The sequence below is a fragment of the Miscanthus floridulus genome, chromosome 6, assembly GCF_019320115.1.
Source record: "Miscanthus floridulus cultivar M001 chromosome 6, ASM1932011v1, whole genome shotgun sequence".
NCBI classification, from domain to species: domain Eukaryota; kingdom Viridiplantae; phylum Streptophyta; class Magnoliopsida; order Poales; family Poaceae; genus Miscanthus; species Miscanthus floridulus.
In genome coordinates, this window is record NC_089585.1 from 120,605,583 (window position 1) to 120,619,551 (window position 13,969).

General features: G+C 43.8%; 2 protein-coding genes across 3 annotated transcripts; both read right to left on the reverse strand.

Annotated features, from left to right (window-relative positions):
* Positions 1 to 345: 345 nt before the first annotated feature.
* Positions 346 to 6,080, reverse strand: LOC136456763 (uncharacterized). Of its 2 annotated transcripts, XM_066456727.1 has the most exons (9): positions 5,726 to 6,080; positions 5,071 to 5,316; positions 4,144 to 4,175; positions 3,831 to 3,902; positions 3,113 to 3,181; positions 2,550 to 2,660; positions 1,357 to 1,445; positions 968 to 1,018; positions 346 to 880 (listed from the first exon to the last, which is right to left on the reverse strand). In XM_066456727.1, exons 2-9 carry the CDS (start codon positions 5,142 to 5,144, stop codon positions 851 to 853), a joined length of 528 nt encoding a protein of 175 aa, XP_066312824.1. In that variant the 5' UTR covers positions 5,145 to 5,316; positions 5,726 to 6,080; the 3' UTR covers positions 346 to 850. The 2 variants fall into 2 exon arrangements, with proteins under 2 accessions (XP_066312824.1, XP_066312825.1); XM_066456728.1 differs by lacking the exon at positions 3,113 to 3,181 and having other exon boundaries at positions 350 to 880.
* Positions 6,081 to 7,202: 1,122 nt separating this feature from the next.
* LOC136456762 (2-oxoglutarate-dependent dioxygenase DAO-like) lies at positions 7,203 to 10,006 on the reverse strand. Its single transcript, XM_066456726.1, has 2 exons — positions 9,074 to 10,006; positions 7,203 to 8,502 (listed from the first exon to the last, which is right to left on the reverse strand). Exons 1-2 carry the CDS (start codon positions 9,932 to 9,934, stop codon positions 8,185 to 8,187), a joined length of 1,179 nt encoding a protein of 392 aa, XP_066312823.1. The 5' UTR covers positions 9,935 to 10,006; the 3' UTR covers positions 7,203 to 8,184.
* Positions 10,007 to 13,969: the final 3,963 nt, after the last annotated feature.

Below are 13,969 nucleotides of genomic sequence, written 5' to 3' on the forward strand. Positions count from 1 at the left end.
ATCGTGAGACGAATCTTTTAAGCCTAAATAATCCATAATTAGATAATTTTTGCCAAATAAAAACGAAAGTGCTATAGTAGTCAAAAGCCAAAAATTTTCGAAACTAAACGGGGCCTTAAGAGATGACGCTCTGCTGGGAATGAATCTCCCCGTAACCGAACGAGGCCTAAATCTGATGGCGAGGGGGCAGAAGCGGTTCAACTGGAAAGCAGAGATCGGGCTTAGAACCCCATCAGCCCGTCCACTTTGCAATTTTGGACTCTAACGGCATGTTTTTCAATTTTCAGAAACAAGATAATTCAAAAGGAATTGTTAAAAACAAGTGCCACGAGACACGCAATGATCGTTCCACTTAGTTCATGTGTCAAAAGCTAGTTCATGTGTCAAAAGCATGTTGCGGAAATATGGTCGCTATACTGATCAATGGAAGCATCATCTTCTCATAAAGATTCAGTAGTCAGTGTAGAGTCGCTGTCTACCACACTAAAATACAGTTACGATAATCGACATTCTGAAATGAAACAAATAATGCAACCACCGAAGAAATATCTATCTTTGGCAAGAGAGATTTTTCAGCAACAGCAATTTCCTTTCACCAGGCTACACTTGTCATCCATCCGTGAGGTGTTGCATTGGAGAGTGAATGGACCCAGGGTCCATACAATTTAATTTCCACAATATGTGTTTCAAGTCTACCCCCATCATGGAAAAACAGGCGACTCAAGATTTGTTTCAAAGTCTACCCCATCCTGGAAAAAGGAAAACAGAGATCAGCTCGTCCACTTTCGCTTGTTTGCCTGGATGCTTCTATTTACTCCAGCATCAGAATCCCACCAAACAGGGCAGGCGATTATTCTTGTGGGCTGACAATGTCAAGAATCTGCAATACAGGAGTTAAATGGTTAAAGATAGATATATGATGTGTAGATAAGATCAAAGGCTGAGGCAAAATGAGATGCATGAAGACCTTATTAGTGAACTCGCGAAAAGCTTGACCTTCCATCACTCTCTCCAATTCCTACAGACAAATACACATAATGAAAGAAAGAAAACTGGGTAAAATTCAAGAAATATAAGCTAGGATCTTAGACCCATATCTGTGGCTTGGCATAGGCCTTTTTGGAGCTTACAAACACTCAAAAAGATACCCAAGTCATGACAAGGATAAGAAATTGAGGTGATGTACACTATTCCCGTGGGAAAAGAAAAAAAAAGCACCTGTATTCATCTTGAGTGTTTGTTTTGAATCAAATGCAGTTATGATAGGTATGTCGAGTGCTATTTGGCCAGCCAGCAAAAGTATGAATTTAAACACATGCCAAACTTAGCAATTGTTGCAAGTGAATGAAGACTTACTTTTTCTGGTTCTGAAGACCCATCAATTTTAAGTATCATTTTCTGCAGTTCAGGATCCCTGAGAGCATCTTGGATCCCTTTCAGTTCCGCTGTGAAAGATACAAAGTTCAGGTGAAAACACTCAGAAAGAAAGCTGCACTCAGGCTACTTTGGCAGACAGCTTGGCATTCATGAATTCAGAACTAGAATACTTCTATCAGTCCAAGTGACAACAGTAATTACCTCAACATCTTAAAGGGTGAATAAAGTGACTTTTTGGAAGACGAAACAAATAAACAACTTCACACATGATGCATGGAGGATCAGAACTTATTTAAACATGGAAAGTCTAAGGTATATATATATATATATATATATATATATATATATATATATATATAGGGAGAGGCTATTCAGTAGCCGGCTACAAAATAAGTTATTCTGTAGCCACCTCCATTTACTATAATTTTATATACTAATTTACCATAATGTCAATACATATTTACGATAGTTGGGTTACTATAACACATGGGGATATTTACCATAACGTTATATTAAACCACTTAGTAAGGAGTTACTATAATCTCGTAAATTAACATAGTAATTATCATAACTTAAAGTTTACTATGTTAATTTACGAGATTATAGTAACTCCTTACTAAGTGGTTTAATATAACGTTATGGTAAATATCCCCATGTGTTATAGTAACCCAACTATCGTAAATATGTATTGACATTATGGTAAATTAGTATATAAAATTATAGTAAATGGAGGTGGCTACAAAATAACTTATTTTGTAGCCGGCTACTGAATAGCCTCTCCCTATATATATATATATATATATATATTTTTTTTTTTTTTTTTTTTTTTTTAGAACACGCAGGAGAGCTGCATATCATTGCATTAAGGTATATCTATATCAATATAGGTTTCCGTATATTAGCTGCACTTAAGTCATATTCATTGACGATTTCCCTACATGTTATAAACCACAAGTGAAGATGTTGCATGTTTGGTTATAAAATGGATGTTTATGATGGAAGTTGGAGTAAACTGTAAGCATAAGAGATGATGCAGGGGCATTCTAATATGATGCTAATATCCCTTTTTTATGTAACTAACCTACATGACAACACTGTTAACACAATATGAAGTGCCTAGAAATGTAGTCAAGCTTGGTGCCTTGGTGGTAAGTTAGGCCATACGCCCGTACCTAAAGACCTTAGTCTATTGTTGTCAACAAGCCAGCTTGGGTCCTCAACTTCAAGAACTTTTGTAGGGCACGCTGTATTTGGAGACTTTGCAGTGCATGTGGTGTTCAATGCTGCCGAAAAACAGGGAGATTACAGTTAAACAATTTATAGGCATTCATAAACACATAATGAAGCAACAAGAGCATTCTGTATGACACTTTAGGTAACCATTTTACATAAATTTGATTTAAGAAAGAATATAGTTCCACTGTATACAGTTAGAGGTAGTTGTGGCCATGTTGGTGGTTACTTCAAACAAAATGTTCATAGTAGGAATATCAGTATACGGTTATAATACATTAAGGCCTAATTTAGAAACTCCAATCCCTCCGGGATCCCGGACTTTTCCCTGGGTGGGTAATCCATGGGGATATCATTCTAATTATCATTCTAGTTCTTAGTGGGGGGTTTCCATCCCTGGGTTTTGCTCCCCCTTGCTTCCAAAAGAGCCCTAAGTATGGTCTTAATCAACTTTAAGTGATAAATACCAAATGTAATTATGGAATGCATAAGTATTTATTACATAAAGAGGGATGTTGATCCTTGTCATTAGGGTACTTTGTCCCGTCTTCCACCAACCCAGAGCCCCGTGCTGCAAAGTGCAAACAATAAAAATCCCCATAGGTTCCTATAGTTTGCTAACAAATCATTCCAACTAATACAAAACACCTTCGAGTTGTACTGCATGAACTGATATACAGAACACAATTGGTTCAACCACTTTTATTTTGGTAAACAAATGCGGCAGACATTTCGGACAGATGGACACCAATAGTAAGAAAGTTTTCTTCCTATAACAAAATAAATTACCTTTGAAGCAAGGTATTAACACTATGGTTAGCAAGAATAAAATTAAGTCCCTGATAAGAACATCTGTACCTTGTTGTTTTAGGAACTAACAAAGTTGACATCTTCACTAAAGGGCAATTACCAAAGTATGTATTCCCTCGATTCCAATTATAAGACATTTTGGCTTTTCTAGATACATTACTTTTGCTATGCAATTAGATATACACTATATCTAGGTACATAGCAAAAGTAATGTAACTAAAAAAGCCAAAACGTCTTATAATTTGGAATGGAGGGAGTAACAATTAGGGACAAGCATATGCAAATAACAGTCTAGATTTACACCTCATACCCCGTTGTAACTGGAACAAGTCCCCACTGCCCAGTGCCCCAGTATGTTAAGAAAGCAGTTACATTTTAATAAATTTATCACCAAAAGCTAGAGGACTCACTAACTTCCTCCTGCAGCTGCAGTGGTGACTTGCTAATTTCTTCCTGAGGCAACGTTTTTTGGCAAGATTCCTCTGCAAAGAAAAGCAACATTTAGCATCAGATAACAACCAAGTCATATAAAGGAGCTGGATCTCATATACTTGATTGTTACAGCTAGTAAGCATGTGTCTACTGCTCCCAGGACAAGGGAAACAATCTAAGTTGGAGATCACAGTATAAAAGCATTCCAATCTACTCTTTAGTCCTGTAAGAATATATTAAATCATTGAAGAAATTTAAGGTTGACAAACTGCAAGGTTAGGATAGAAGTACCTTTGTGCTTTTTAAAGCATGTGACAGAGCAACTGCAAGGAACAATGAGACAGTAAATTAGGTTCAACTAATAAAAAAATGAGAGCTAATGCTTTTAGATAATCTGTAGCATATATGATATATCCAGTACCAAAATATTTAGTATGAACACTAATTTAGATTTTCCGTGCATAATCTTGAATTATTCCAAAGTGATTGCAAGGATTGTGTGACTTGATTTAATTAACAGACGATAAACTTAGAAAACATGATAAAGTAGAGAAGGTTAAGAAAGCCTAATTGCATTGAAGGCTGAAATGTTTAGTGACATCCTTGTGTTGCAATTCTAAATAAATGCTAGCCGTCGTTACAAAATAATGATACTATGGTACAAACACCAGCTGAAGCCACATTAAAAAAAAGACTCGGTGGCTCAACTTTATATCTCCTTAAGGTAATAGCAACCTTAGTCCTTATGTGCACGCTACATTCATTTAGGAAAAGTTGCTGACATTTGGTTTTTGGATTAATGCAGCATTTCTCAGTTGTATGTCCCACTCACCCACTGATCTACTTTAAATTTCCACCAAAGATAAACATCAAACACAGCACTATGTTTAATGCTAGAATTGTAGCGATATTACTTTCTTAATTGATTGTATGCACAGTAAGCTAGAATCTGAAGTCAGAGGCTAGAAGCAAATTCCAGGTGCCCATAATCCAGATATACACAATCAATCACTTTGTTCCATGAACCCTAGTCAACCCATCCTATCCTCGAAGAAGAAATTGCCCAAATACAGTCACCTGGGCATGAATTCACGCTAGTTAATTCAACAGAGATAGCCCCGCTACTCTACTGACAAGCACGCCACGCCTCAATGTTACGCTTGGCGAGAGCACATGTAACCACGCACAACGGCAGATAAGGCTTGTGTCTGGACTTACTAGGGCGTGCGGCAGGAGGGGCACTTGTACTTGAACGGCGCCTCCTTGCAGACGCAGCAACTCCTGCCACCCATCTCCCAACCAAACTCGAGACCGTTCCCCAGAGGAAGCGTCCGCTGGCACCGGTTCCTCAGAGAAAGCGTCGATCAGCACCGCTGTGCCGTTGCTTGGCTAGACAGACCCGAGCTTGACTTGGCTGAAGCTTGGACAAGAGCGGCGGACCCAGGATTTGAAAGTAGGGTTGTCCTAGTCAAAATTTTCATATTCAATATGGTAAAATCCAATACAAAATCAATAACACGGGTATAAATATTTTATATGGTCTGATATACACAAAAATAAATTAACCAACGTGCGATAATATATTTATATGGTTTGGTATACACAACTATATGCTTCTGTAAAAAGAAATGCAATATTTGATTTCTTCATGCCTCAAACTTCAAACTTTCTCGAAAATATGATAACATATTTCATTCAATTCTAGGCTCTGATTTCATTCACACGAACAAATCCCTAACCAATAATATTGAAGCACACATCAATTTCACGTATACACAATCCCTAAGCCCAAATTTACAGTCCAATGTCCAAACCCTATTACCTCGAGGTTTAAGAGAATGGGATTTGGCAGAAGGCTCAGAAGCACACTCACCAGGGCGGCGCACGGCGGACAGCGCACAGCGAACTCGGCTGCTTGGTCGGGCGGCTGGCTTGGCGAATCGGGAGTTGAGTTCGGGGATAGCGGACTGGGAGGGCGGCTAGCTGGTTGGCGCGCACGGCGCCGGCGGGCGGTGGCGCGCCGCACGCGTGGCCACGGGAGTAGGCGACCAGGCGGGGGTGTCGCTCGGCGGCCACGCGGGGCGGCGGTCGGCGAGGGTGCCGCACTACAGCTCGGGAGCTCGGCCGCCGGGTGGGCGAGCGGCGGTTGCTCGACGCTCGCGAGTCGCAAAAGTCGCGCTCGGGAGTCCGGAGTCGTGGGCTGCTCGGGAGGGGATGGGTTGGTTGCCTAAGGGCCTATTGTTTGTTAGGCTCTTATTTCTGGTGGGCTTAAAGTACTAAAATATAGAGCAGTAAAAAACTTTGGGTCAGATTTTAGGGTAGTCCTGATCTCCTGGACTACTCATTAGGCCCGCCCTCTAGCTCGGCTCACTGGACTACTGGAGCTCGTGAACACAAGTAGCAGAGGTGAGAAGGGTCGGAGGTGGCTAATGGCCAGAGCGTCGATTTCTAATGGATAGGTCGACACAACGAGAGTACGGGAGGAGGCAGCGCAGCTGCACCTGCAGCCCTGTCTCTCTAGGACGAAGCCCAAGGTGCGCAAGCGCTAGGTCAATGGATTCAGATAACCGAGAATGGCATCTTTCGGTTGGGCCAGGAATGAAAGGAATTACGGCACGAAACCCCATGGATCACATCGGCCTGAGAAGAATACCGGCCCATAGAGGACCATCCCCTTCGGCATAGCGGTCCCCTTCGGCGCCCATCCCCTGCAACCGCCTTCTCGCCTGTGATCGTGCTTCCCTCCTCTTCCTTCCCCTCTGCTCGCGTGTACTGGGGATGCTTATGTCTAGGTTTCTTGATTTGCGTCACCCCACGTTCTTGATTTGAGAAGTATGGTTTCTACTTCTCTGTTCTATTTTCTCTATGATCCGTTTCACTAGGCAGTAGTTTTGAACTGGTCATGGGCGAGAGGGCAAAAGAGCAATTGGGTCTGGTTTGTAGCGTGTGATCACATGTTCGTTCCATATATGCCTCATCGCACCCTAGCCGAACTCTGTTTCACTAGTTCCACATATGCTATTTGACGAGGTGCGCATTTTCAGCTGCCAGCAGTATATCACTTTGGTTGCAGCTATTAAAGTATATGATACATCAATTACTGCTCTGTTCGCTTGGCTGATAAGTCATGGCTGAAAATACTGTTGGCTGATTTGTTGTGAGAGAAAAATATTGTTCGTTGGCTGGAAAAGTACGGCTTGCGGTTTTGATTACTCACGGTTGGTCACTTCGGTTGCAGCTAGTTCAGAATTGCAGCTCTCTCTACGGTTGAATTGTAGATCTATTGATTGACAATCACCATGGGTTGTATAGATTGAGGTAGCAAATCAAGTATAAGTATGTGACTGCAAACACACCGCAAAAAATAACTACAACATCAGATGAGGTCGTGCTCTGTAACATCTTTTGTATATGATTACATTGCGACAATTGGTATCTATGACACTATATGTTGTTGTCTTCACTTGTAAATCTGGTCTCGTTCGCAAAGGCGAAAAGGCTCTCGTTTGAGTATTGGTGAAATTGGCTGATGTGCCTGCAACTCTGGTCACTTGGGAGAAACTAGATGGAATGCATGACAAGTTTCCATTGTCACTGGCCTTGGGACAAGCCATTTCTTCCGGAGAGGGTGATGTCAGGTCCTAAACCTCAACTCGAACCACATTCCTGTGTTCCTGCCCCGAAATCCTCCAATTGATTTTCCTTTCACCCTCTAGATTTCCTCCCAGTTCTCTTATCGTTACAGTATAAGCACATCCTTGTCCAATCGATCATGCATTTTTCCTCATGAATTTGTCAAGCTCTTCTAGCCCTTGTTAAGCTCTTCTAGCCCTTGTTAACCTTGGAAGCTGTGAGGAGATATATGGATTGCGGTGCCAAAACTGATTTGACTAACGTTGCCTGCCTCGCTGGGCCGAGTTGTTTCCCTCGCCATCGTTGCAGACGCCCTGTGATATGATTTTGTCAGAACATGGTTATAACCGGCCTTCCCACATGGCCACATATAGCAAGAGTCCGAGATACTATTTGAGAGGGAAACATGAGCTTGTTGCTGGTATGTCCTTGAGCACCTCGTCAAGCTTTAAATTCTCACATTTAAATGGTGCCACTAGGAATTTTGGAAAGTTTGTGCAGAATCCTATTGTTTGTCCAAATCGCTCAGGTATTTGAGCAAAGGGTCAGAACGTCAGCGACACACATTGAAACCCAAAGCGAGCAGTTGTTCTCAAACCACTCCGAAACCAAATAGTAGATCACAACACGAAGTCACACATGAGTTGCATATTGGCACACCAACAAAAAATGGAGAGCTATAGATCATCGTGGCAAATATCATATCCGATACCGGACCAATGGATCCTTGAACTGAAGCCGCTGGTTATACACCCTCCACGCATAGTCCTCCAGTAGGAAAGAGTGAAACCTCCATCCATCCTCGTCGTCGGCTCCGGCACCATTTGCCTCGTCTTCGTGGCCTTCTCCGGCGGCATTGGAGAGCGGGACCAAGGGCGATATGATGTTGTCCAAAGACAGAGTGATAAGGACCGTCAGCGACAGACGGTCAGTCTCGCCATGCTGCGTCTCCATGGGTGCGGCGGATGTGGGGCGAGCCATCCCTCTCACTTTCTTCAACTTGCCATTGCTCCACACCTAGCACGCGAGCCAAAAGGAATCATGGCAACAAAAGATGAGTGCTGCCGCCCTGTCTGAAGAGTGAAGAACAGCTCATATGACACAATGGTGTTGTTTTTTTGTATGTGTTTGAAAAGCAGAGATGTTTGACTCTGTTTTTGTGTGTGTGTGTGTGTGTGTCTTGACGTGTTCCAAACTGGGCGATGATCAGTGAGTGAACCACACCAGCTGATGCTGACATGGGACCTGATTGCCTAACTGGGTCAAAAATAAAAACTGAGTGGTGATGCTGAATTGCTGATGCGCAACCTACTTTAGAATTTGATGCCGCTGGCCGCTGCATAAACAAAACGGATGCTGACAATCTCTGCCGCTGGTTCCTGTACGTTCTGTTCCAGTGGCACTACCACCTCTAGCGTGTACTAGAGCACTAAATAAATGGCCTCTAAATTTTGACCAGATAAAGACGATATAAGAATAATTACGGTGCTTTACGTAATCTCTGCTTTCTTTATGGAAGATGCCATTGCAAATTTCAGTTACTAATGTTCATGAAATATCTGAGAGATTTGCACTTATAATTAAATACCTGGGCAACGTCGCCGATGGTGACAAGGATCGCGCCGTCACGTGCGCCCACTGCCGTCCACTCGCCGCCGTCGTTCATGACCCAGCTCGGCGGTGCCTCTTCCTGCCCGGTCGCTTCCCACTGGCAGTGAAGTGCCACGACGTACGGGTACGCCTTCGCCTTCCCGAGGGCCGGAGGCGCCGTATCGGCTGTGGAGACCCGGGAGGCCCACAGCAGGCACCGCGGCTTCCTCCTCCCCTCCGCGAAGGGCTCCTCCCGGTAGCCCGTGTCGGGGCACCCAGAGAGAAGCGCCACGACCCGCATGCCCACGTCCCTCATCCGACGCGCGTACTCCGCCGCAGCCGGGAGCGCGTCCATGTCCCCCTCGCAGACGTCGAACACCATGGCGGGATTGTCGGCGCCGCCGCCGTCTGCATCCTGCTCTCCCCCTTCCTCCTCGGAGAAGCCGAGCGTGCGGAGATTCGACTCCAGGCGCGTGGACGCGTCGAGTTGAGACAGTTCGGCGAGCGCGGAGGACGGTAGCTCGGAAGGGAGGCCGTGGCCGGCGAGGTGGAAGTAGCCCACGTCCGCGGCGTCGCGGAGCGCGCGCTGATCGGGGGACTCGAGCGAGACCAGAGGCGGAGGCGAGGGCGACACCTGCGACCGAGCTGCGAGTGGAGACCGTAGCTGCGGCGCCGGGGACGAGAGGAGGAGGCGGTGCAGGAAAGCAGAGAGCGCGGCGTCCGTGGTGCCCCCAGCGGCCGCGGACGACGGCGCCTCGTGGTGGTTCGACGGCGTTGGCGGAGGAGGGCCTGGGAGCGCGCTCCCTCCGGCGGTGGTCCTCGACGTGGCTGTGGCGGCCTCGGAGGACGAAGCGGCCATGGAGACGGTCGGAGCGGCGATCGCAGCGCAGGGGTGCTTTGCTGGTAAACGTGTACTGGCCACAGGGGTAGTTGGGCGCCGTTTGCTATCGTGCGAAGGAGGCGGGCCTTTATCCGGGTCGTGTTGGTCTGGTTGTGTGGACCCACCTGCTGGCCCAGCGGTGGGCCACCTTTGCGAATTGCGGCAACCTGGACCGGTGAAGCTGGCAAGTGGGCCGGTGCACGGAGCACGGCTTACTGGCCCCATTTCCAACAAGGCAACAGCTCCCGCCAAATCAGAATTCTGCTGCTCTGCTTCGTTGTGCATTAGGCCCTTGTTTAGTTCGCGAAAAGTTTTTTTAAAAAAGTGTTACAGTATCTATCACATCGAATCTTATGATACGTGTATGGAGCATTAAATGTAGACGAAAAAAACTAATTGTACAGTTTGGTTGGAAATTACGAGACGAACGTTTTGAGTCTAATTAGTCCATGATTGAACACTAATTGCCAAATAAATATAAAAGTGCTACAATAGCCAAATTTTCAACTTTTCGCGAACTAAACGAGGGCTAGTTTTTTTTAAAAAAAAAGAAATATGGAGGGCCTTGTTGGCCCCTACACTTAATAAGTAGGATTAACGCAAGCTTTAACACTGTTGAAGGATCCGAATAGACATGCGTGATGACATCTGGGCCTCGTTTAGTTTCCCAAACTTTCAATTTTGGCACTATGCAAAAAGAAGATTCCTCGTCATATCAAATTTGTGGTACATGTATGGAGTACTAAATGTAGATGAAATTAAAAACTAATTGCACAGTTTGGTTGAACTTTGCGAGACGAATCTTTTGAGCCTAATTAGTCAATGTTTAGACAATAATTCACAAATACAAACGAAATTGCTACAGTGTTTGTCGTCGTATCACACTGTGCAGAATGCCGATTCGGCAGCGAACTAAACGCGGCCCTGATAAGTGAGAGGAATCGGCAGCGAACTAAACGCGGCCCTGATAAGTGAGAGGAATAACTGCATGAAAGCATCCGTTTCCGTGAACCGTCGAGATTGACCTCAGTGATGACTTCAGATTTAGAGCAGGTTCGCTGGCTCGTATACAATCGTAAATTATAAGTTGAAATAGTATTTTTCTCTCATACCAAATCAGTCAGCGATAAATAATCCACGATCGTTTACAACGAAACGAACAGGTTGTTCGCCGTGCTGCGCCGGAAACTATCTAGTTGCATTTGCTGGCTCAGGTTAATACGGGAAAAATGAGAGGGTTAGCTTCGGACGCTGGAGCAGGAACGCATAGGCTGCAGTGTCGCTCTTAGCTTGATTATAGACTCTTTTATGTAGGTGGTGTTTAAATTCAGGAGCTAAAGTTTAGGGGTGTCACATGGGAGTGTTTGAATAGTAATAATAAAATAAATTATACAAGTCCTTAGTAATCTGCAAGACGAATTTATTAAGCCTAATTAATCCGCCATTATCATATGTTTATTGTAGCATCACACTGTCAAATCATGGACTAATTAGGCTTAAAAAATCATCTCGTAAAGTAGTCGCAATCTGTGTAAATAGTTATTTTTAGTCTATATTTAATACTCCATACATGTATCCAAACATTCGATGTGATAGTGACGAAACTTTAGGGGAAGAAACTAAATAAGGCATAATATTGAAGTTTGGAGTTGTATGCTAGGACGGTCCAGCCTATGGCTGTAAGACCTCCGAGGGCGGTCGTCAAAAGCGTCGTTTGTATGTTTAATTTCTTTTTCTTAATTACAATAATGCGTAAATCTTTTGCGTATTCGAGAAAAAAAAACATCGTCTGTTAGTAGAAGAACTGAATCTATAAACCATCAGTTTTTGTTATCATTTTTGCTCCATGACTCCACCCTTCAGCATTAGTCGATCGCCTGGTGGCTTCCGTTGAACGGAGAGCGCACGAGGCATGGAAATTTTGCTGTCTTACATGTGCACGTACGGAGTACTTACGAGTTACGACACGGCACGCTTCTGTGGCGTTTTCGTTAAATTAATTAATTACACTCTCTGATGGGAGTTAGGACAGATGCATGGCACTCGCCGATGCCCAAGATGAGGATAGAGATGCAGAGAAAGCCGATCAAGCATCTGAACATGCAACCCAAAAAAATTGAATCATAGGTCCGGAGGCTCGCCTTTCGTGTTTCTTTTTTATTTTTGTTGCCAGCATGCTTAGACGGTCTCCAGCGAGAAGACCTAAACTCAAAATAGATAGCAAGAGATCTAAAACCAGTCTTCAATGAAGTATCTATACGGGAGATCTATTTTGAGTTATTTAAGAGGCACAACCTAAATATGAGTATCCTCTCTCCCGAAAACTCATTTGCAGAAAGGATTCTCTTTTGAGTCTTGTTGTTCGAGAAGATACCGAATAGGTATTGAACCTTTTACCTGTAACGCTACTCAAAGGACGAATGAGTCTTGTATTTTAGATGTTGTTGTTAAAGATAGCCTTAGAATATGGATACGTGTGCCTGGGCCATGTGAAACAGCCTGTTCGTTTGGCTGTGGCTTGTCATAAACGATCGTAAATTTCCAGCCGGAATAATATTTTTCTCTCACACAAACCAACCAGCAGTACTTCTTCACAAACCAGCAATGATACGAATCAGCCAACCGAACATGCTGTTAGTGCCTTGTCAAGTCGTCAGGGATCATGTCCAGTGGTGTCGAGTGCTTTATTATTGGACAGAGGACAGTCCATGTGTGTCTATAGTGCTGTTGGCCCCGTTCGCTTGTCTTAAATTTGGCTTGTTCGGCTTTTTTTCAGTCGGAACAGTATTTTTCTTTCACAATAATTCAGCCGGAACAGTATTTTTCAGCCAGTTTCAGCCAAAGTTCAGACCAGCGAACGGGACCGTTATCTTTGCTAAAAAAAAATTAAAATACTGTTTCGATTGATTTGTTACGAGAGAAAAACATAGTTTTTACTAAAAAAAAATAAACTAAAAAGTACGGATTAGAAGAGAAATGAACCGGTGAGAGTCGACGTCTAAAGAAGACGGGAAAAAAAGGGTTTCTGGGTGTCCTTTACGTGATTAGATGAGCGATTTTTCGCAGAATCCCGTAGCCGGTCGCGATCGTGACGGATTTCCAAGCTTCGAATCGAAAGCAATGGCAAACCAAAAAAAGAAAAAGAAAACCGGTTACAGCTCCTGAAACATCCTCCGGGAAACAAGCTTGTCTGTAGCTGTAGCGATCGGACGATGTGGAATTCCAGTTTGTCAAAAAAAATGCGTGTGTGGTTGGAGCTAGTAGACGGCGAGCATCTCAGTATTTCCACTCGTCGGGACTTGTCATGCGAGAAGCGAGGGGTACATTTAATCGGCTAATCGTTGATTCAATCAACGTAGTATATTATTTCTCGGAGTATCGTATACGTACTCGGTCGGTAAAAATGAGACCGTGCGCTATGCAGCGTGCTTCTGCAGCCACACCGCACTCTCAAGTCTCTAGAGATGGACGACACTATGCATCGAACATCACTACATCAGAGAGACTGATTTTTTTTTTTTTTTTAGAAATATCAGAGAGACTGATGCGGCTATAACTTACGATTACTTTGGGCTGAAATTTCGTTAGGAAAAGGAAGCCCAAGAAAAAAATCAGTAAGTTGTTAGTACCAAGGCCCAAAGATATTGGAGTTGGGGAGACACGCGAGAGTTAGTCCAAGACGAGACAGGGCTCATGACCAAGGCCTGCACGGCCAAGCTCCGAGTCAGACATTCAGGCCGAGCAAGACTGATGGAACTCTGTTTCACTTGTCTGATCACACGTATTTCCCCTTTTTCTCACCCAATATAGTATTCTTAGTATTTATTATATATAGGAGGAAACAAACGGAGCTTTCAGATTAAATCTCAAGGTCTATAAATCACCACATTAGTCAGAGGGAACAAATCAAAATGTCCGTAACAATATATTGATAAAGGAAAAAGTCTACGTAACCCCTGGACCCTTGTCCTATGCCTAATTCACCCTGAACTATAAAACCATATATCAAGCACC

What these genes read in the sequence shown, in the direction of transcription:
- LOC136456763 (XM_066456727.1), bottom strand. Translation starts at nt 5,144, where the DNA reads ATGGGTGGCAGGAGTTGCTGCGTCTGCAAGGAGGCGCCGTTCAAGTAC. An exon ending in CCCTCCTGCCGCACGCCCTA is followed by an intron (nt 4,176 to 5,070) that starts GTAAGTCCAGAC and finishes TGTTCCTTGCAG; the next exon opens with TTGCTCTGTCACATGCTTTA. An exon ending in GGATCAACATCCCTCTTTAT is followed by an intron (nt 2,661 to 3,112) that starts GTAATAAATACT and finishes GTTTTTCGGCAG; the next exon opens with CATTGAACACCACATGCACT.
- LOC136456762 (XM_066456726.1), bottom strand. Translation starts at nt 9,934, where the DNA reads ATGGCCGCTTCGTCCTCCGAGGCCGCCACAGCCACGTCGAGGACCACC. An exon ending in CCATCGGCGACGTTGCCCAG is followed by an intron (nt 8,503 to 9,073) that starts GTATTTAATTAT and finishes CTCGCGTGCTAG; the next exon opens with GTGTGGAGCAATGGCAAGTT.